The sequence below is a fragment of the Onychomys torridus genome, chromosome 8, assembly GCF_903995425.1.
Source record: "Onychomys torridus chromosome 8, mOncTor1.1, whole genome shotgun sequence".
Lineage (NCBI taxonomy): Eukaryota > Metazoa > Chordata > Mammalia > Rodentia > Cricetidae > Onychomys > Onychomys torridus.
Genome location: NC_050450.1, coordinates 10250692 through 10274768, shown reverse-complemented (window position 1 = coordinate 10274768; position 24077 = coordinate 10250692). Strand labels below are relative to the sequence as shown.

The window sequence follows — 24077 nt, the reverse complement described above, 5'->3', positions numbered from 1 at the left end:
CAGAGATCCGGCTAGCTCTGCCTCCCAAGTGCTGGGATTAAAGGCATGCACCATCACAGCCCAACTTCGGCTATGGCTTGCTCTGACCCATTTTTTAGCCACCATTTTTGGCTTTGTTCTAGTGGCTGTCTGTTCTCTGTCCCCAGATAAATTTATTAGGGTGCACAATATTGTGGGGAAACACAATACCACCACATTCCTTCTTTTTTTTTTTTTTAAAGATTTATTTATTTATTATGCATACAGTATTCTGTCTGCATTTGTCCCTGCATGCCAGAAGAGGGCGCCAGATCTCTTGCATGTGGTTGCTGGGAATTGAACTCAGGACCTCTGGAAGAACAGTCGGTGCTCTTAACCACTAAACCATCCTTCCAGCCCCACCTTTTTTTTTTTTTTTAACCTTTTAAAATGAATACTCTTTCTGCATTTAAGTCTGCATGCCAGAAAAGGGCATTAGATCCCTTTACAGATGGATATGAGCAACCATGTGGTTGCTGGGAATTGAACTCAGGTCTTATGGAAGAGCAGCCAACACTCTTAACCTCTGAGCCATCTCTCCAGCCCACCTTGGGTCATGGAGCCCTTGTTGACTTCACACTGGCTATGTATCCAAGGATAACAAAGTCCTGATCATTTTGCCTTCATTTGTTCCTGAATGTTGGAATTACAGGCCTGTTGAGTCACCATGCTTGGATTTTATGCAGTACTGGGGGTTAAAGTTGAAGCTGTGTACATAATAGGCAAGCATTCTACAAACTGTGTTTTATGACCAGCAGTGCAACACCACTAGATGAGTTAATCACTTGAGTCTTATTTAATGCTACGGGCTACAAGAATATATCATAAGAACTTGGCTGGTTATGGCAAAGTCACTACCTGGAGGGATCAAGGAATTCCTCCAGAGGAAGCCAAATCCCAAGGAGTTTTTGGTGTTACTTGGCTTGTTATATATCAGCTGTATTCTGTTATGAAAATCATGGGTGCCTTCATAGTTTTCCCAATTTACTTTTCCCTTAGAAGGGCTAACAATGTGGATTGATCACTCTCTGGACATACACATTCCAGGGATTTGGAGAACAGCCTCAGGAAAGGCTTTCTCTGGAATCAGATATCTCCCTTAGCCACTTTCAAGGAATACAGGAAACACCGCCCAGGGGGGCTCCCAACTTCTGAGGACTAACTATGATAACAGCCCACATTAAGTCTCCTGACTTAACATAAATTCCACAAGGAGACACCACCTAGGTCAGATGGACATTAAGTAATAGCTTTACACAATTTAGCTCAGGCCCTCCCTTTTTTTATAATGGGACTCCCAGGGCATGGGACAGAGAAGAAAAAAGAGAATGGAAGAACTAGATGGATAAGAACTTGAACAAACTTAGATGGGGAAGAACTAGATTGAAGGGCTAGAAGAGAGAACTAGAGGAATGAGATGGAAGATGAGGAAGAGCAAGATGGGGAAGAACAACATGAGGAAGAGCCAGATGAGAGAGAAGGAGATGGGAGAGGAGCTGATTAGGGGAAAGAACTAGCTGGATGAGAACCTAGAAGGGACAGAACTAGATGAAGGAATTAAGATAGAATCTAGAGGGGACAATAGTTAAATATAGAGAGAAATCAGGCAAGAAATGAGCTAGACATGAGAGCAGAATAGAATAGAGCTGTGTAGAGAGAGAACTATCACAGAATAATGAAGTGTATGGACTAAGGAGTTCCGTGTATATAGATTCATTTCTTTTCATCAAAGATTAATTATCAGCTGGTTGTAGATTCTTCCTGGACCCCCATAGTCCCTGATAATTTAATCTGTTAAAAAGCATCTGTGATAAATCCACAGATAACATCATACTTTGTGATGAGCTGAAGTTTTCCCTTCTAAATTAGGAACAAGGAATTCCTCTTGCCTCTTTTATTCAATATTGTACCAAAGGATCTTGTGTAGATAGTTAGATATGAAAGTAAACTAAAAGTATAGAGATTAGAAAGAATGAAAAACTTTTAGTCTTTTAAAAATAAGTACTAGCAAGTACAAAATTGTAAGAAGTCCATAAAAATGAAAGATCAAATCAAGATCATCAAAGTTAAAAGATAAAAGATTAGCATATAGAAATATCCTTCAGTCTATAGTGATTGAACTTTAATCTTTTTAAAATTTACACTGGGTTTGTTGGACTTAAGTTTTCCAGCTTTAATCCAGTATAGTAGCACACATGAAACCCTGAGTTTGATTCCTGGCACCTCCTAAAACTAGGCCTCTATCTAGTAAATATCTGGAGTCTCAGAATTGAGGAGATAGAGGTAGGAACATCAACAGTTAGCTCCATAGTAAGTTTAAGACCAGTCTGACTACATCAGTCTCTGTCTCAAAGAGTTAAGAAATGAAAAAAAATTGGGGCAGCTTTAAATGTGAGCTTATTTGGGGTTTTAAGTTCATTTCAACTTGAATTTATTGGGCTATAACCCCATTCATCTTGGAACATCAGGACTTTAAATGAAGAGTCCAAAAAAGCTGTTAAGAAAAGAGCTCGTATACAATAATATCAAAAAAAAGTATAAGGCAGGAGGAATGGCTCAGTTACCGCCTTATTTCCCCAGCTCCCATGTTAAAACGATGGGTGTGGTGGTGCATGCTTGTAATCCAGGAATGAAGAAGAGAGAGACTGGAGGATTCTGATTCTCTCAGCCAGTCTATCCTGTGGATTTCTCTTGCAGCTAAGATTGCCATTCTGGTGTCAGCATGTCTACCTGTTCTGTGTCTGAGATTTCTTCCTTACTGGGGAGCTAGGTTAGATATGTACATTGTTTGCTACTTTTCTACATCAACTTTCTCCATGCACTTGATTTTTAGTGGACATACTTTTATTATTATATTTATTTATTATGCTTTAGAGCTTTCTACAGGAATAAGATTTGCCTGCTTCAAAAAGGTCTGATTTTCTTCCCAAAACTTTAACCATTCATGTTTATTCATGTGACCCATCTAGTGTTACTTTGCTATTGTTTCTGCGTGTTTTTTTTGTTGTTGTTGTTGTTGTTGTTTTTGGTTTTTTGTAGCTTTGTGCCTTTCCTGGAACTCACTCTGTAGACCAGGCTGGCCTCGAACTCACAGAGATCCGCCTGCCTGTGCCTCCCGAGTGCTAGGATTAAAGGTGTGCGCCACCACCGCCTGGCTTGCTATTGCTTCTGTTACCTATTTTGGAACTGATTTTAAGATGAAAGTGAGGTAAAGAGTAAAGTATGCTTTTTCCACATATACCTATCTAGTAAACTTGAATCCTATATAATCCTATATAATACCAGTCTTTTTCTCCTTTGTCCAGATAATACTTTTAAGACAAGTTAAATAGTTGTATGTGAAGCTCTTTCCGGTTTCAAGCCTGTCCTATTGGTACCTTTGTCTTCATTATAGTCTGACCTATTTAAAATCTTGGCTCTAATTATTTCTGTTTAGAATATAACTTCCAAATAGATATAATTAATATGGAAAGATAGTCTTGGTATTAGTTTAATGTTATTATAACTATTTAACTGAGGAAATGCATTTAAATCTGTTTTTTGAGGCAAAGTATCATGTTGAATATATCTTAAATTCTAGGATACAAAATATGGAAAGTCCAGACAGGAAAAGACAGAAAGTTTTAAAGGCCAAAAAAACAATGCCTACAAGTTGCCGGAAGCAGTTGGAGATCCTGAACAAGTCAAAGAATGTTGAAGCTTCAAAATCAACAGTTGGAACTAATATTTCAAATGGTAATCTGAGCTTAAGTCCTGAGCTTATAGCTAGCAAGTGTACACATTATGGAAATGTTGATGCCTCATTTGACTCTAGTGGTAATTCAGTATTCTCACAGGAAAGTATAGCATTCTTCCAGAATTTAATTAAAGCAGTAGAAGAAATGTAGAACACTTCTGAAACTCATTTTAAAAAGGAGTTAAATGTATCAAGATCATTTTCTGAACATGAAGAGAATTACAGTAACTTTATACTAAAAAGTTGGTGGCTATCTGGTAAATTTAAGTGCTGTAACCCAGAATAATCAACAAGATAGCTTTCAGTTTAGAAGCAAACTTTACTTCAGAGTCTAAAGGTCAAACTCAGGTTTTTTTAAATTCAGACTCCTGTTTTGTGTCTCTTGAGGAAGCACCTAACCTGGTGAATTCAGTCTGCTCTAGTAATTGTGCTGATGCCCTTAAGAAAACGGAAGAGTGCAATGGGACCTCTCACTCTCACCTGTTAAGTTGTGGAGGTGCACACTCAAGGGGTAGGCATTACCTTGGCCTTAGTAGTAGTAACAGTCAATTTATGCCTCTGTGTCTTCTGGAGAAATTCAAATAGCACTTTCCTTAGGGGTATTTGAAGGTCTCAAACATACAAAAAAGTAGACTACATATAGATAAGACAAAAAGTAAATGATGGCTATGTTTTAAGTTGTTTTGTTTGTAAATTATTCTTGATTCTGAGATGGAAAGATACATTGTTAAAGGAGAAAATTATAGCTAATCACTAATTGCTGGCTTTATTTGCAGTGCTAGAATTAGGCAACAGGCAGGACCAAATATTGTTCAAAAGAGCTCTTTTCTGAGGCTGGGGGTATATGTAACTCAATTGGTAGTGTGGAAAAAGCTCTGGGTTCAGTCCCCAGCACCACATAAAACTGGGCATTGTGGTGCATGCATGCCTGTGATCTGGAGTACTAAAGAGGTAGAGACAGAAGGATCATAAGTTCAAGGTCATCCTCAGCTACAAAGCAAATTTGAGGCCAGACTAGGCTACATGAGACCCTGTATCTAAATAACAACAAACCTTCCTTTCATGTTGGCAGATTAAAATTATAGGAAGTGAGATACAGAGAAGCGGCAGCCTGATTGGTTAGTGTGTCTGTTTTACTTGGTCATTTAAATACCTCTGAGTTTTGGAAGTTTATTTCCATAGAAGTATGTTACAGGGGCTTAGTGGTTAAGAGCACTGGTTGCTCTTTGGAGAACCCAGATTTGATTCCCAGCACTACATATTGGCTCACAACCATCTATAACTCCAGTTTTAGAAGATCAGATGCCCTTTTCAGGCCTCCCAGGGCATCAGTCATGTACACAATACAGTCAGGCCAAAAAAAAGTAAGCCACAGATTGTTTACACATCAAGTTAAAATTACAGTTTACCACATACAGAAAGACATTCAAGCCAAACTACAAATAAGTGTGCAAGGAGGCTTAGGTCAAACTTCATTCAATTCAATGCTATCTAATATCAAAAGGAAAGTTGAAATATTACCCAAAAAAGGAAATCACTTTCCCATGTGAGAACAGAAAATCTCAAAAAGAAGTTTATGGAAAATGATTCATTTTAACTATATCTCTTGCTATTTTTAAGTTTTGTTTATTAGATTGTAGATTTTTATTAATATTTATTAATTATACATAATGGGTTTCATTATGAGATTTTCATATGTGCATAAAGTATTTAGATCATATTTGCCTTCTACCCCATTACCATCTCTTATGTGAATCTCAGCACAGCAAAAGAGGGAAAGGATTAACCAAAACCAAGTAATCTCTCTTCTACCTTCATGGGTGTTTGCTTGTTGTGACCCAGTGAGTTTAATTACTGTTGATTAAAGGAACATGGGTATCTTACTAGTGGATACACCAGTAAATTAAACATTAACTACCGATAGCTCCTTGGGAGGAGGAGCTTTGTAAGTCCCCCTAGAGAACAGGTACATTAAGTTGTTGGTGGATCTATTTATTTGCATAGAATAGATTTATAGATCATATGTAAATAAGAGGTAGACGCAGTTCATTCATATGCCCAACTACAGAGAGCTACTTAGAGAGAAACCAGGTAATTAAAAGAGGAAGAGCTGGAGTTATAAAATTATTAAATAACAAAATAAATATCATTAGAAGTAGGATTTTTCCGTTGGTTGATTAAAATGTTGATTTGGACCAGCAAGATGGGTCAACAGATAAAGGTGCTGTCTTCAAAGCTTGGTGCCTAGAACCCACATAAAGGTGGAAGGAGAGAAATGACTTCACAAAGAGGTCCTCTGACCTCCACTCTCAGTGTCACGGCATTCACACACACACACACACACACACACACACACACACACACACACACATTATGTACAATGTACACATGCCCACACTATAGAGAATCTTTTATTCATGTTCAGACTACATAATAATTTTAAAGTTAATTTAAATTGCTGAATAACTTCATCAAAGTAATGGATTCCTTAAGTGACTATATATAGAGAAGCTTACATTATACAATTTACTTAGGGTTTCGTTTTGGGTTTTGTTTGTTTGTATTATGTGTTTGGAAGGCTTTGTTGTTTTTTCATGTTTTTGTTTTGATGAGACAGGGTCTCACTCACTATATAGCATAAGTCTGGCCTTGAATTCTTGATTCTCTTACCACCTTCCAAATGCTATAATTTGAACTATTTGCCTCCTTGCCCAGTGGTTATCCCTGTGAAACAAGATTGAAAAGGGTTTATATCTGAGACCAGAATCCTACCTAAGATTTCTTTTTTAAAGAACATTATATGAAAATGTTTTTATGCAGTTGCATTTACTTTAAATATATATTTCTTTAAGATAGGGTCTGCTTATATAGTACTGAACCCACAGAGTTCTACCTGACCCTACCTCCTGAGTGCTGGGATTAAAGTCATACACTACCATGCCCAGCTAAAAAAATTTATTAATTAAAATTTTTTGAGTACTACTGTTGTCCTATTTTATTGTGTCTATCTTCTTCTTAAGGAATACTTCGGGTGCTGGAGAGATGGCTCAGAGGTTATGAGCACTGACTGCTCTTCCAGAGGTCCTGAATTCAATTCCCAGCAACCACATAGTGGCTCATAACTATCTGTAATGAGATCTGGGGTGGCCTGCAAGGATACATGCAGGCAGAATACTGTATACATAATAAATGAATGAATGAATGATTAAAGAAAGAAAGAAAAATACTTTTACCTGTAATCTTTCTATCTCCTCTAGGATATAACCAGAAGATGTTTTCAGAAAACAAAGAAAATGTTAAACTCATGAAAGCTTCAGAGCAAATTAATGAAAATGGTTGTGTAGTTCTGGAAAGGCATACAGCACTGCTAGAACAGGTAATGTTGGGCTTAAAATACTTTCTTTAGGAACTTAACACTTCTGATTAGTAAAAAATGTTGAAAGGGCAAGAGAGTGGGGGCGGGGAGTTAAGAGCACTTGCAAAGTTGAGTTCAGTTCCAAGCACCCACTTCTGGTGGCTCATAACCTATAACTCCAGCTTGGGGGATCTGACACCTCTTGCTTCCATGGAACATACCTCAAAACACACACACACACACACACCTTTACAGTATGTCTTAGTTAGGGTTATTATTATGATGAAACACCATGATCAAAAGCAACTTGGGAGGAAAGAGTTTCTTGGGCTTATACTTTGATATCATAGTTTATCATCCAGGAAAGTAGTCAGGGCAGGAACCTGGAGGCAGAGGCTGATGCAGAGACCATGGAGTGGTACTGTGTACTGGCTTGCTTCACATGGCTTACTTAGCCTTCTTTCTTTCTTTTCTTCCCCCCCCCCCCCCCGGGGGTTTGGGGGGTGGGGCAGGTTTCCAGTTGGGGTTTCTCTGAATATCCTTGGCTGTCCTGGAACTCAGTCTATAGACCAGGCTGGCCTCGAACTCACAGAGACCCACCCGCCTCTCTGCCTCTGAGTGCTGGGATTAAAGGTGTGTGCCACCATCACCCGGCAGCCCCTTTCTTATAGTACCCAGGACCACCAATTGAGGGCTGCCCTAATCCATAATGGACTGGTCTCTTCTCTGTGGATCACCAGTTAAGAAAATCCCATTCAGGGTTGCTTCCCTACAACTCCATTTATGAAGACATTTTCTCACTTGAGAGATTCTAGGTAGCTTGTTTCAAGTTGACATAAACTAACTAGGTCATAATGTAAGCAGAAACATTAAGATTTAAATTATTTATATTGCCAATATGTTTCTGTTTTCTGGAGTGATTCTAGACCAAGTGATCTACAGAATTACATATCTGTAGAAGTCTTGTAGAAAGAAATAGATTTTTTTTTTAATCAATAAGTTGCCAGATGTCTAAGTCAACCATGAGATGACCTTGAGCTTTACTTGACAATCCAACATTTTGTATTGGTCATGGGGTTTCTTGGTCACTGGCAATAACTGTTTATCGAATCACAGTTACTATTTCATAGACTCATTTTCGAGTCAAGTTACATACCTCCTCTTCCAAACTAACCTAGGTATACTGCTTTTTATAACACTATTAAATATACTTATTGCTTTCATTTTTGTCCAATTATTTGTTTCTTCATGGTCCATCTGTTTGATCAACTAGGAATTGAAATATAATCTTCCAGGCTAGGTGGTACATGCCTTTAATCCCAGCACTTGGGAGAGGCGGAGGCAGGCAGATCTCAGTTTGAGGCCAGCCTGGTTTCTAGAGTGAGTTCCAAGACAGCCATGCAGGACTATACAGAGAAACCCTATTTCAAAGAAACAAAACAGAAGACAAACAAAAAAGGGAAGAAATATAATCTTCAGTTCTAGTAGAATAGCTGTACTCTGTTGTTTTTTGTTTTTTTTTTATTATTTTTTTGTTTTGTTTTGTTTTTTTGGTTTTTCGAGACAGGGTTTCTCTGTGTATCTTTGCGCCTTTCCTGGAACTCACTCTGTAGACGAGCCTTGAACTCACAGAGATCCACCTGGCTCTGCCTCCCGAGTGCTGGGATTAAAGGTGTGCACCACCACCGCCTGGCAACTCTGTTGTTTTGATGGTTCTGATTGTAATTCATTATGGTTATTGTGTTATTCAATTGGTATACACTGTGCTTAATATACATTATGAAAACAGTAGTCAACTGGAACTATATGAATTATAGTTATTTTGAGGATGAACTTAATCTTAACATGTTTATTTTCACTTTAAATATTAGACATACTGTGCAAAATTTAATGTTCAGTTTTATAATACTTACTGGTATAATAATATGTAGCAGTTTGTCATTATAAAACATCAGGAAGGCTGGGTGGTGGTGGTATATGCCTTTTATCCCAGCACTTCTGAGGCAGAGGCAGGTAGATCCCTGTGAGTTGGAGGCCAGCATAGTCTACAAAGTGAGTTCTAGGACAGCCAGGGCTGTTACACAGAGAAACCCTGTCTCAAAAACAAACAAACAGACAAAAAAATTAAGAAAGAGTAAAGCAATTTTTAAGCAGTAGAAAAAAAGCTGGGCTTGTAGGTACACACCTTTAATCCAGCACCTGGGGTGCAAAGTCATGTGCATCTCTTTGAAGCTGAGGATAGTCTGGTCTACTACAGACTAGCTGAGGCTACATAGTGAAAAATACTGTCTCAAAAAAAGTAGGAGTGGACTGGAGATATGGCTCAGATTTTAAGAACAATGTCTCTTCTTCTAAAGGACCCTGGTTCAAGTCCCAGAACCCACATGCTATCTCGTAACTATCTATAACTCCTTTTCCAGGAGTTCTGATGTCCTCTTCTGGCCCCTGTGCATAGTACACATACATACATTCAGGCAAAACACATAAAAATAAAAAGCAGGAAGTAAAATTGTTTTGAAATTTGAAACTGGCATGTTTTGGCTTTTATTTTAAAATCTAGGTTAAACATTGGATCCGACAGGAAATCTACATGATAAATTGTAATCTATTCGATAAAAAACTGAGTGAACTGAATGAACGCATTGGGAAGACCCAGTGTAAGAATAAGCATGAAGCAATAGCTGGTGAACTCTTTGTAAGTTTCTAGTTTTATTTCTTCCTTTTGTTATATGTGGAGTGTGGTCATATTCTGTAGGTTGGGCTAAACCAGTGGTTCTCAACATTGCCAATGCTGTGACCCTTTAATACAATTCCTCATGTTGTGCTGACCCCCAACCATAAGATTACTTTTGTTGCTACCTCATAACTGTAATTTTGTTACTGTTATGAATCGTAATGTAAATATCAGATATGCAGGATATGAGATACAACCCCAGGTTGACAACCACTACAATAAAAGACCTACTAGTTTAATCTTAGTCCTAGTAGGCATTTTGTGTCTGTTGATGGTTATCTGTAGTTCGTGGGCATTTTTCTTTCCAGTCTGGTATGTGCTTTATTAGAGTTTGTGTAAACTCTTAATAAATAATATTATTATTAATAAATAGCAATAGAATTATATATAATAATATAATTATAAATATTATAAATAATGTATAATCTGTTTTAAGATCTTTTAAACTGTCTACCTTTCTTTTTCTTATTTTTATTTTTTTATTTTTCTAGGGTTACGATCTGGTGGGGGTTTTTTGTTTGTTTGTTTGTTTTTACCAACATCAGTTTTATTGCAGACAGATTAAGTTTCCTGTTTTTATCTTTCATTCTTTTCTTTTTTGAGGTTGGATCTAGGTATATGTAGTCTACGTTTGTTTTGAACTCTATATCCTTCTCCTTTAAAATCCTCTTGATTTTGGAATTAGAAGCATGAACCATCCGAACAAGCCCCTTCCATTCTTAACCATCTTAAGTAGCTGACTGCCTTATCAGTTTTCCACATTTTGAGTTCTGTGTCTATATTTAATTGCAGACTGATTTTTTTTTCTTTTGTTGTTGATTTGGGGTCTCATTATATAGCCTCAACTACCTGACTGTCCTGGAATTCATTATACAGATTAGGAAGGTCTCACAATCCCAGAGGCCTGCTGCCACTGCCTCCTAAATGCTGAAATTAAAGGCATGTGCCACCACAGACAGACTGAAAATATTCAGGGAAAAAGTGTTTCTATTGAATGTGTACCATCTTTTTGTCGGGTCATTATTCCCTGAACAGTACATTGTAACAGCTATGTAATAGTATTCCCATTGTATTAGACCTTGTAAGTAATCTAAAGACAATTTAAAGTGCACAAGAGATTGTGTGTATGGTTTTAATGGGCATATTTTTGTATCTATAGGACCTGGAACCGTTCCTATTTGGATAGCAAATGTTGACTGTGTTCGAATTTATTATCGATACCTGGGGGGCCAGCCTCCAGACTCAAAGGGAAATCCACAGTGTAGGCACACGCTATGACTTTTTTTTTTTCCCCCCAAGACTGGATTTCTGTGTGTAGCTATGCACCTTTCCTGGACCTTGCTCTATAGACCAGGCTAGCCTCGAACTCACAAAGATCTTTCTGGCTCTGCCTCCCGATTGCTGGGACTAAAGGCATGTTTCGCCTCCACCGCCACCACTACCACCGCCCAGCCCAGCACTATGACTTTTTTATCTGACTCTTTCTTGATGGTTTCCTTCAGACCTTTTCTTTATTCTTTGATTCTCTATTCTTTATTTTCCTGGTGATTTTTCTTCTCTCATTCTTGATGTTTTCTTTCTGTCTTTATTCTTGATGTTTTCCTTCTAACTCATTTTAACTCTCTCATTCTTGTTTTCCTTCTAACTCATTTTAACTCTAACTCTATCTCTATTCTTTCCCTTACAGCTTATATTCCCCAGCAAAAACTTGCAGGCAATATAAAAATTACAGTGTGGTTACATTCTGTTTTTCAAGTGAATGATTACAATGAATACAAAACAAACAGTTAAAAACATGTTTTCCATATCCCTTACATGATTAAACCTTTTATGTATTACAAGTGAAAAACAAATTTTCCCAAGAACTCACATATATTCATACCCAAGTAACTTGTTATAGATTAACTGTGTGGGCAAGCAAGATGTTCTTCTCAGTTAGGTCTTTTATTGGCAGGCTATAGTTTTGCAGTTGCAAAGAAAGGACCAATTGCTTTATTACTTACCTTGTAAAGTAATCTTATAGGAATCACAAACCTAAACTTTTATATATGAAGAAGAATTAGTCAGCTCTACTTTAAATCTTTGGTGTGCATACCCACTCATTAATAGTTTCTTTTTTTTTTTTTTTTTTTTTTTTTTTTTTTTTTTCTTATTTATTTAGCAGTTTTTTGAGACAGGGTTTCTCCGTGTAGTTTTGGTGCTTTTCCTGGAACTCACTGTGTAGACCAGGCTCGGCTCAAACTCATAGAGATCCACCTGCCTCTGCCTCCCAAGTGCTGGGATTAAAGGCCATTAATAGTTTCTTATATCAGGAGATTGGGGGCAAAAATGCACACAAGGAATTAATCATCACCTTTGATCACCAACCAAACCTAGCAAGGAAAATACATTAGCTGGTGACAATTGGGCTGCTTTGTATTTTTTACCTTAACCTAATGAATCTATAACTCAGCTATGTATCCTTGTGAACTTAAGATTGTTTTCATCTGATCTAACCTGAAGTTATTTTAAGGTTTCGTTTTAGCTAAGGATGCATATTGAAAACTGTGTCTGCATCATTCAGCAGTAAGAGAAGTAGAGCCAGCCTGGCTCCTGAGGACTCAATTGTTTTCCTAAATCATTAACCTGAACTGCAATCTATGCAGCTTCTTAGGTAAAACTTGTAGGCCCTAGCTGTCTGACATTTCCTTGTTTGTAATTTTTATTCATCAAAACTCTGTATAAGCTATTATTGTTATCAATTAGACAGTACAGCTTAGGGAGGGATCATCTTTATAACAATCCACAGATCAAAGTGCCCAGTAGAACGATGTGTTTCCATGAGATAAACACACTACTTTACAGGCAGTGAGGAAGTCCCCACACCCAATCACACCATGCCAGATACCAGAGAAAGGCAGCATCAGCAAACACGTAAAGGCACAGCAGAAGCAAAAGACATTCCAGAGTCTGTGGTCTCGGGGCCTTGCCTGTCCGAGATTGACCCATCAGGGAGTTTCCTCCTGGTGGGCTGGCACCTTGAACTTCAATTGCCGCCTGCTGCCCCTCTGACACGGCCACCAGCAGTTTTTCACTGGGGTAGATGACCTAGCTATTTTGAGCCCATCTTCATGCAGCATGTACAGCTCCACTACCCAGAGATAGAGGCAGGACAGCTACAAATTCAAGGACATCCTTAGCTACATAGGGGTTCAAGGCCAGCTTGAAATATATCAGACCACGTGTATAAATAAATAAGTAAATTTAAAAAGTAAAGATGCTAGCTAAGGGAAAGAATAGAAGGTATTCCCTTCTGGGAGTCATTGGGGCCTGGAATTATGATGAAAAAGAAATAAAGGAAAGAAGATCTTTTCATTTATTTGAGTAGATGCCTACATTTCACAAGACTACTTGGTAAAATCATTTTCATTCTTCTTTTGTATTTAGTACCCTGGTATGATTGACACCTAAGTGTTCTTTCTTCCAGATAAAAATCAGAAGACTTCAAAGACGTATTAAAACAGTGTTATCATCCCAAGGAAATTGTTTGAAACCAAACACAGTACCCAATAATACAGTCTGTGAGGTTCGTATAAATACACAGAAGCTTTAATCTGCTTGGCTTGTTGGGTGTGAATATACTTCTAAACAAGGACAGAAAACTTAGATAACAATGTTGGGTTCTTGTTTTGTTTGTTTGTTTGTTTAAGATAGACTGTTTGTTTGTTTGTTTGTTTATTATGTATGCAGTATGTATGACTGCAGGCCAGAAGAGGGCACCAGATCTCATGACAGGTGGTTGTGAGCCACCATGTGGTTGCTGGGAATTGAACTCAGGACCTCTGGAAGAACAGTCAGTGCTCTTAACCTCTGAGCCATCTCTCCTGCCCAGGTTCTTGTTTTTTAGAGTTAAATGTGAAAAGCAGAGAAGTGACACTGAAGGAGGGATTGTTACGAACAGGTACCAGGACTTGAAATTCTCCGCATATCCAGAATACAGCTCTAAAATTTGGTTCATGGAGCCGGGCGGCGGTGGCGGCGCACGTCTGTAATCCCAGCACTCTGGAGGCAGAGATAGGTCGATCTCTGTGAGTTTGAGGCCAGCCTGGTCTTCAGAGCTAGTCCAGGACAGGCTCCAAAGCTACAGAGAAACCCTGTCTTGAAAAACAAAAACAAACAAACAAACAAAATGCATAAATAAAAAGCCAGGCGGTGGTGGAGCACACCTTTAATCCCAGCACTCGGGAGGCAGAGGCAGGCGGATTTCTGTGAGTTCGAGGCCAGCCTGGTCCACAAAGCGAGTTCCAGGAAAGGCTCAAATCTACACAGAGAAACCCTGTCTTGAAAAACCAAAAAAAAAAAAAAAGAAAAGAAATTAGGTTCATGGTCAGAAAAACAGCTCTGGGGTACAAGGATACATACAGCTACCACCTTTGGAAGGACCAAAAAGTCAGAGTATTTGCCCCATTACTCCCTTTATGGGTACTCTACTTAGGCTTAGTATGTACAACCTGGCTTCTTCAGAGCTGTAGTTTCAATAACAATTTACTTTCATGGCTTTTGTGTGCTCTTTTGCTTGGCTTCATTCTTTGGGCTCCTCTTGGTTATCTGTTGGTTCCTGCAGGTACCGACTATATCCCCACTGCTGTTGATCTATGCTCTTAGTCACAGAGTGCTTTGAGACTGCTGGTTCTCTCTGGTGTAGAGCTGAGTACTGTTGCTAGTCTATGCCCTGCTGCTGGCTTGCATGTGGGAAGAGGGCAATATAGCCTTGAAGTAGATTTGGCTGGCTGCTTTTCTGGGATGGGGTTCTGGGGATTGGTCCTTGGTTAGGCTTTGCTTCCTATTGTTGCTGCAGCCATTTAGACTTACTTTGCCCCCAGTGTTCACCCAGCTGCTACTGTGTTTTATGAAATGGAACCTTTGATTCTTCTAGTATTGGGATTGAATCACCACCAACCACTACTACATATTTGGAATGACTGATGGAGAGATGTCTGTTGTCCTTATAATCTAGTATAATGTATAGCATATGCTCACTGTGGTCATGAAGTCTGTAGCCAGTCTCCCGTCATTAAAATTTTCAGTTGTGCCAGGTGGCGCACACCTGTAATCCTAGCACTCGGGAGGCAGAGGCAGGTGGATCTCTGTGAGTTTGAGGATAGCCTGGTCTACAGTGCTATTCCAGGATAGGCTCCAAGAGCTACAGAAAAACCCTGTCTCTAAAAACAAAAAACAACGAAAATATTTTTTCAGTTGCTTTATGATTACCCATTGAATTATTATTTACATGCCTATAATGTTGTAGATAAGAGTGGAGAGGGAGAAAGTGAATCTATGTTACCTTGTCCTGTAAGTGAATGGACTGTTCCTCTTTGCTTTCTAAGGGTGCGTGATTGTATTCACATATAAAATCAATTTACTTAGTATAATAGCACTTCAGAGTTCTGCCTTAGTGTGTCTACCTTATTTTTCATGCTGCCCCTTACAAAATGCCATGTTCATTCTCAATTGAGGCATGGAGTCCAAGGTTTAAATAAATTAACAACTTGAAGTTAGAAATCACTTTTTTTATTTTAGTTTTTAAAACTTAGATTACTAGAAAATATATGATGTCTAAGTATCTCAGTATTTGTTTGTCCTGTTTTCACAGTCTAGGTTTGTAATGTTAATTTCCTTTGACTCATTTTGGCATAGAAATCACCTTTTTGGTCATCAGTCATTGAACTACAAAACATTTAATATTGCAGTCTGAGAGACCAACTCCCAGAACTGTTCTAGGGTTGTAAAGAGAATGTCTTCAGAGTAGCAGGAATTAGGAATAGTTCTTATTTATCTGAGGGACTAAGACTCACACACATACTGATAGATAGTTTTCTTTATTTTCTCACACTTCTCACTTTCCTCTTCTTCCTTCCCCTTCATACATTCTGTGGAAACCAATAAAAAGTTACATCTGAGGGGAGTGAATAACCATGACAATGCTCAGCTGCAAGTTTCAGGCTGTAACCTGAGGCCAGGGGACAGCGCCCATTGAGACACGCTGCTGAGGAATTTTTGCAGGGCATCGTAATTAGATTGCTTTGTGTCTAATAACCTAGATTGAACAGGTCAGACACCTGGGAATTTGTCCTTGTGTATTATCTGTAAAGGTCTAACTTAACGCCATTCACAGAAACAGAGTTTGAGTTTGCTCTGAGACCTAAAATCAGCTAATTGTATGTAACTTGTTTTAGAACTGAGAAGAAATTGCTGTCTTCTTTATGTCAGGCTGAGTTAATGATATAAAACAGGCTTAAGTGTTTTACAGTCTGTAGCATGAATCTTAGAGTCTTATTAATAAAATCAAGCCTAAGGCCAGTTATTGGGGTGAATGCTGGAAGATCAGAGAAGCAGAACAAGCCACAGCTTCCTCACCTTGCCAGTTCCTCAAATGATCCTGTTTCCTCAGATTGGATGCCTCTCAGCTGAACTGCTGCTCAAAGCTTAATTGCCAAAATCTTCTTGTTTCTGGTCCTCACGCCTTATATACCTTTCTGCTTTCTGCCATCACTCCTTGGGATTAAAGACTCACTTCTTGGGATTAAAGGCATGTGTCACCATGCTTGGCTGTTTCCAGTGTGGCCTTGAACTCACAGAGATCCAGAGGGATTTCTGCTTCTGGAATGCTAGGATTAAAGGTGTGGGTGCCACTATTTTCTGGCCTCTGTATCTAGTGGCTGCTCCATTCTCTGACCCCAGATAAGTTTATTAGGGTGCACAATATTTTGGGGAACACAATACCACCACAACAGTCCTTGTGGAGCTAATTATGAAGCATATTCTAGTATATTTCTGTTCATCAAAATTATACAGCTTAAGAAGAAATCATCTTTCTGACCATCCACAGATATATGTGCCCCAAAAGTACAAAACCCCACCAATGGGCTGTGGGAAGAACTCCACAGCTGTTTTTAGGGGAAAAATGTAGTGGCACATGAGAAAATTACAGACAGAAGCAACCAGTTTTCAGAGTCTGTGGTCCTGTAAGCCTTGTTTGAATGATGTTCCTCCATTAGAGAATTACTCGTCTGTTGGGTTGATACCTGAACTATCCATTGCCATCTGGTGTATATTCTTGTGGCCTCTGGTAAAGCCATTGCTACCAGCAGCTCTCAGCAATTTAATATTTTAACTTACATATATAAGACTCTTCCATGTGAAATTTTACCTTCCACTCATTTTCCTTTTCCTCATCCATTTAACAGGTTATAGATTCAGAGGCAATGAATTTGAGTGTGACCCAAGAGTTAGTTAAAAGCCGAAGTAAAAGAATGCCTTCTGTGAACCCTGATCGTTTTAACTCTTCAGAAAAAGCAAGTAGAAGGGTTAATTTGTCATCAGCTTGTGTTGAGTTTGTTTCTGAAAGGTAGGCACTTCTATAAAAATGCATAAATTTACTTATCTAAATATATGTTTATACTTTTATTAGTTAAACATAAAGTAGCTTAAAACTTCATCTTCACATCAGCAGTCTGAAGGAATTCCATTGGATCTCCGAGCTTCTATTGTTGTTGAACAGCACCCAGGTTTTAAATTGTCAGGTGATCAGGTTTTGTTGAGCTACTTCCCACCTTTGTCATAGTGATTGGTGGATCACTTTTGGTGCCCTCCATTTTGAAAGTGTTACCTTGATAACATTGACCTGGGATGAACTTACTTGTCTAATTGTTTCATAAAGCACTGGTCTGTAGCCTGGAAAGATTGGGTTTGGTTAGGAAGAGTATTTTTAGAAGCAAAGAAGCATGCTTGGCTGTTTCAAAGGATGTAGTGGAAAATACTGATAAAGTCTTTTTGTTTTTATGACTTTGAGACAGGATCTGTGTTACCCTTGCTCGTTTGGGTATTTGGGACTTAATATACAGTTTGGACTCTTGAGGAGCTACCCTAGTAACCAATGCTGTTTAGCCCTGCATTTTCATGTGTATGTTTGTGTATCTGTGTGTAATTATGTGCACAGAAATGCAGCTCTGCTGAGAGTGTCAGATCTCGTCTGAGCTGGAGTTCTAAGTAGTTGTGAGCTATCCAACATGGGTGTTAGGAACTGAACTCAGGTTCTTTGCAAGAATAACAAGTGTTCTTCATTTCAGAGCCATTCTCCAGCCCCTGTTTTTAAGATGCATTTTTATTATTCCTAATTATGTAGAGAGGCCTGCATTTTGGTGTCAAGTGGGAATCTGTTAAGAAGGCATTAGTTGATGAAGGCGGAGTCCTCAGTCAGTGAGTGTGCTGCTACCACTGTTGACAGCTTTGTTCTGAAATCGCTGAAGTGACAAGCGAGGGAAGCAAGTGGTGATGACGCAAGTCAAGGAGCCCCGGCTTGAGTGCCCTCACCTCATAGGCAACCGTGTCCTCTTGCTAGTGGATCCTGTCTCATGCAGACACTCGCTTTATATACGGAGACAACCTGTGGTTTATGGGGCTGTTTCTGGCAGTTAAGCATCCTTTCCAAAATGTGCAGATAGTGTAACAAACATGCAACTTGGCCGTAATGGTTTTTATGTTTCGTTTGTTTTTTGAGACAGCTCTATAGGCTGGCTAGCCTGGAACTTGCTATGTAAATTGAGCTAGCTTCAAAATCAGAGAACCTCTTGCCTCTGCCTGTGGAGTACTAGGATTAAAGGCATGTGAGAAGATGAGTTTTATAAAACATTTAAGGAAGAAATAATACAAACATTAAATAAACTCTTATCAGAGTATGAAAAAAAAGAAGCTTATTAAATTCATTTTATGAGAAATGAAATTTAATGCTAAAAATCAATATTAAAATATTGTAAATATGAAAAATTACTCACAAAATAGACTCATGTATCTTTAAAAAAGTTCTAATAGGTCAAATAGGACAGTCTGTAAAAGTTGATTGTATCTTAGTACTGGCTAAACCTTTGGTTCAGTACAACTTGAGTTAACCTTCTAATGAGAGACCCTGAGCCAGGATCCCTCAACTATAATACTCTTTACTTCTGTACCCACAGAAATAAGGATATGTTTTTTGTTTTGTTTTGTTTAAAGGTCATTCTGGTCTTAGATAAATTGTTATATAGCCTTAGATAATTAGATGAGTAATACAACACTCAAGCATCAGAAATTTAGCAGAAAGAAGTTTATCTATAGTCCTTATAACAGACAGGGTTTCTCTGTAGCTTTTCACCTTTCCTAGAACTCACTCTGTAGCCCAGGCTAGCCTTGAACTCACAGAGATCCACCTGGCTCTGCGCCACCACCACCACCACCCAGCCTGAAGTGTTTTTAAATATAGCATTTTTAATTGTTTGAATGAAGGTCCCACCATAAGCTACTCTTCATACCAATTTATATTTAGTTTTGTATAAATACAATTTATTCCTTAAAATATTTAAGAGATTATCTTTTAAAGATAAACAGAAGGAAATGTGTGTCCCGTAGTATTATGCTGCCACTAGAGAAAGCCAGAGGTTTCTAATTGTTTTTGTTTCTGATGATCCAGAATTGGAGAAATTAGTTCTGTTACTATTTTTCTATACCTCTTAATGGTTAGATTTAGCTTTAAGCATTTTATGTTTAGAATGTGAAGAAACTAGGAAATGTAATAATAACTGAGCTAAAGAAGCTCACAGAGAAGGCTTATAGATCAAAGTGTGTATACTTTTAAGAAATTTGGGTTGGGCAGTGGTGGAGCACACCTTTATAATCCCCGCACTCGGGAGGCAGAGGCAGGTGGATCTCTGTGAATTCAAGGCCAGCCTGGTCTACATAGCAAGTTCCAGGACAGCCAGGACTATACAGAGAAACCCTGTCTCAAAAAACAAAACAACAAAAAAGAAAAAATAAATAAATTCATTTATAACAAATGTCTAGGGTAAAAATTAATCATAAAGGTCTAAGGCAACCCCAAACAAGACCAAATTACTCTCTTTTTTTATATTAAAGCACCTTACTACTTTTGATTAACAAAATGTTAATGTTGCTCAAAGAAGCAAATCTTGGATTACAATGCATGTGCAGACATTTCTGTGAAAATTGACAGGATTGGAGGGCCAGGTGTGGTGGCACTTGCCTTTTAACCCCAGCCAGGGCTACAGAGATCCTATCTCTAAAACAAAACAAAATGGTACACATTTAGGGGTCCGTGGTGGCTCCTTAAGTAAAAACAGGCTCGCCTTAAAGCCTGATGATCTGAGTTTCATTTTTGGAGCCCCCTTAAAGGCAGAAGGAAAGATCCCATTTTACAGAGTTGGCCCTCTGACCTATATGCACACTGTGGCAGTCACATGCATACACACACACTCACAGAATAATAATAATAAAGCTTAGGGCTAGAAAAGTGGTTCAACAGGTAAGAGCATTTGCCATTCTTTCAGAGAACCTGAATTCAGTTTTCAGCACCCACATGTGTAGTTAAGATTTTTCTTTGGGCCATCAACCACCTCCCAGATAACGACACAGAGACTTATTAATTATGAATGCTTGGCCTTAGCTTAGGCTTATCCCACTAGCTCTTTTAACTTAATTTAACTTGTTTCTATTAATCTGTGTTTTGCCTCCGGGCTTTTTACCTTTCTTTCATTCTATACCTCCTACTTTCCTGCTTCTTCCATGTCTGTCTGTCTAGCCCCTGGTGTCTCCCTGTTCTCTCCTTTTTTTTTCTTCTTGAGCCTAAATTTCTCCCCTTCCTTTCTCTCTGCCTACAAGTTCCACTTTTTATTAGACCAATCCGGTGCCTTAGTCAGACAAGGTAAAACAGCAACACATCTTTACATAATAAAACAAATCCAACACATCTTTACATAATTAAACAAAAGTGCAACACATCTTTGCATAGTTAAACAAATATCCTAAAACACACATGACATCTTACAACCATCTATAAATCCAATTTTAGGGGGTCCAGCACACTCTTCTGTCATTCACATACATGCAGGCAAAACACACAAACACTAAAAAAAAAAAATTTTTTAATTATAGAGCTTAAAAAAAACACTATTTTAAACTCAGTTCTCTTTCTCTCCATCCTTTCCCTTCCTCCCATCTTGCAAGGGTTGGAACCAAGGACCTAAAGTATGCTAGCCAAGTATCCTACCACCTAGCTACAGCTACAGCCCTTATTTAATCTCTATAAAATCTGTGCCTGTTTTACAGACACGGAAACAAAAGTACACTAGTAAATGGCAAGTTAAGATTGAGATCCAGACATTTAGTCTCTAGAACTGATGTTCTTATCTACCATATAATAACAGTTCCTGGAGAAATTATTAATTTTATACACCATTTTTTTTCTCTATGGTAAAATGTAGATAGAAAACATTCAACACATTCATACTACCATGAAAACCATCGAATTACACTGTTTCCCTCCAACTAAGGCCTGTCGATGTAATTCTAAACGATCTTACTAAATAAGAAATGCAGAGCCAAATAAAGAGTTAAAAGCCCAACAGGACAGAGCACTAGCGAATAGCCTTTAGCTTACCAGTTGCTGGCGCCGTTCACCTCAGAAAGAGACCTACTTCCTGTGTGTATTTTGTATTGCCTTTCTGTTCTGCCTTCTCATTGGCTGTAAACCCAACCACATACTTCTCATCACTGCCTGTCTATACAGACCTCCAGGTCTCTATAGTTGGTACTGAGATTAAAGGTGTGTGTCTCCATGCTGGCTGTGTCATTGAACACACAGAGATTCTGTCTGCCATGTGATCGGATTAAGGATGTGTGCTACCACTGCCAGACTTCTGCTAAATGGCTTGCTATTAGCTCAGACCCCCAGGCAACTTTATTTATTAACATACAAATAAAATCACATTTCAGCACAAATAAAATATTACCATGTTTCCCCTTTCTATTCTAATAAAAAGAAAAAAGTTATAACTAATATTAGAAAAACTATATATAATAAGTACAATAACTATATACAAGATATACAAGCAATAAATACCTAAACAATGTCTAGTCCATTTGCAGTTGACAAATTCAGAGAAAATAATTCCATTAACTATCCTATTTTAGTAAGTCCAAAATGTACCTGATTCATTTTCTATCCTAACTTATATTACTAACAGAACTAACTTATAATGTCTTTCAAATTAATACACTTACACCTCTTTAGTGTTTCTTTTCTGAAATTCTTAACAAGAAAAACTCCCTCAGAGACCCAAGAAGGAAATAATATTACCTAATAAAACAAGAAGTGTAAACAAGTGACTTTCCAAAAAAAATGTGAGTTGACAGAAACAGCCAGCTGCCTGGACAGTCACCTGAGGTTTCTCTGCACATTGGGGCATCATCTTCAGCCTATAGGCTTAGCGTATCTGACAGACTCATTTGTGAACTAGGATGTATACAAGGTCAACAGTTCGACCTCACATTTGGTGAGAGCAGTCTATGTATGAGAAACACCTGAATTCCACTAGTGTGCTGTCATGATTCAGGATTTTAAATTCTGGAAATTGTTGATGTTTTTTAAATTCAGCTGTCCATTCTTCTTGGCTTGTGTGTGTGGCTTCATCTCGGCATCCCCTTCTTCTCCGCATCCCTTTCTTCTCAGCCTGTGGGTGTCTTCAACTCTTTTATTAAATGCCAGTCTACCCTTGAGAGGTTAGACTCTGTCAGCTTAGTTACTCTTTCAAGAATAACTGTTTGAGTTGCTGTTCTGCACATAAGAAGCCATTGTTCCACTGCCTGTTCAGCTGCCTTCGAAGAGAAAGGCACTGTACCTTTTCTGTATTGCATAGGCCACTTCAGGGATGGTGCCATATTGTCCTGGCCTCAGAAGATGCCTTTTGTTAAAGCCACAACCACACTTGTCTTGGCAAAAATCGGTAGTCCTTTCTTTCGTGTCTTGGTAGTCCTTTCTTTCGTGTCTTGTCTGTCCATTTTGTCTTGTTTCTCAGCAGTCGATTAGAGGATACTTTGTTGTCCAGTGGCTAACTTTCGCCACAATGTAAGTTAACTCCATGTGCAGTCTCTTCAATGCCCATATTTTCTCTGAAGTAGATTAGTACTGCCAGGAGCCGACATGTCTCATTGTCATAAAAAAAGAAAAGAAAAAAAAAAAAGAAAAAAATTTGTCAGTTATTAAACATTTTAAATGTCATGTTCTGTAGATCTCTGAAGGGTTTGAAGATGACCTGTCTATCTGAAATATATCTGCTCGATCTTGCAAACATACCTAATATGACTATAAGTTTGATTATAATGTCTAACTACTAACTTTTATATCTTAATATCCTAATAGTTGGTAATAATAACATTCAAGAATCAGCAAATTGTAGCACATTGTTAAATGAATGGTATAAGTACAATATCTTGAACAAGATTAGAAATATATGTATGGCATTTTCTAACAATATCAATCTCAATATATATAATTTGTATACAATTTATAAAAATCCAAGCTGGGCAGTGGTGGCAAATGCCTTTAGTCCCAGCACTTGGGAGGCAGACCCAGGCGGATCTTTGTGAGTTTGAGGCCAGCTTGGTCTACAGAGCAAGATCCAGGAAAGGCGCAAAGCTACACAGAGAAACCCTGTCTCGAAAAACCAAAAAAAAAAAAAAAAAATCCAATCTACTGTAAAATATTTAAAACTAGTAATTGTCTTTTAAAAGTAGATTCAATAATCTATCTTTTTATCCATATTGTATCTATATCTTCTATTTTTCCAAGTAGATTCAATAATCTACCCTCTATTCTATAATTTTGTAATTTTTTAATTAATTAATTTATTTTTAAACAAGAAACCTAAGTCTAATTTTCTTTGCTTAGCCCTTTTTCTAACCCTTAACAACAACTTGTAACCAATCCTCCTAAACAATGAAAATCATCCCAGACCCAAAACCCATTAAAAGACCAAAAAACCACCTGTCCCATACCACCTCTTTGGGAATGTGGGTGTTGTGTTCTTAAAATTGCTTCCTGCCGGACATTGGTGAAGGTATCTTTATTCTGAAAAGAAAAATTTTTGGTCAATTGTCAACTTCTTGGAAAGGTAGCTATATACTTTGTTGCCCAGTCTGTGCATAATGCCAAAGTTCAGGGCTTATTTCAAGTCCTTATTCAAGTAGCCTGTGAAACTGGATCATCTCAGCTAGCCCTCTCAAAATTGCTCTGAGCCGTCTGTAGTCTACAGCTGATCTGTAGGTGATGTTTGTCAGCTTAATGATATTATTATTGTCCACATGGAATTGTTGTTGTGGAGCACCATCTTCTTCCTGGAGGCTTCAAATTGATATTAGGCCTGGCC

The 24077-nt window shown here is 38.2% G+C and overlaps 1 protein-coding gene across 1 annotated transcript in view; it reads left to right on the top strand.

Annotated features, from left to right (window-relative positions):
• The first annotated feature begins 3599 nt into the window (after positions 1 to 3599).
• The window catches only part of Atf7ip2 (activating transcription factor 7 interacting protein 2), a 34026-nt gene continuing 13548 nt past the window's right edge, over positions 3600 to 24077 (top strand). Inside the window, exons 1-5 of the mRNA XM_036197782.1 lie at positions 3600 to 3753; positions 7012 to 7130; positions 9670 to 9804; positions 13310 to 13408; positions 17070 to 17230. Coding sequence (XP_036053675.1) covers positions 3609 to 3753; positions 7012 to 7130; positions 9670 to 9804; positions 13310 to 13408; positions 17070 to 17230 — 659 coding nt within the window. The 5' untranslated portion in view covers positions 3600 to 3608. The remainder of the gene's footprint in view (positions 3754 to 7011; positions 7131 to 9669; positions 9805 to 13309; positions 13409 to 17069; positions 17231 to 24077) is intronic.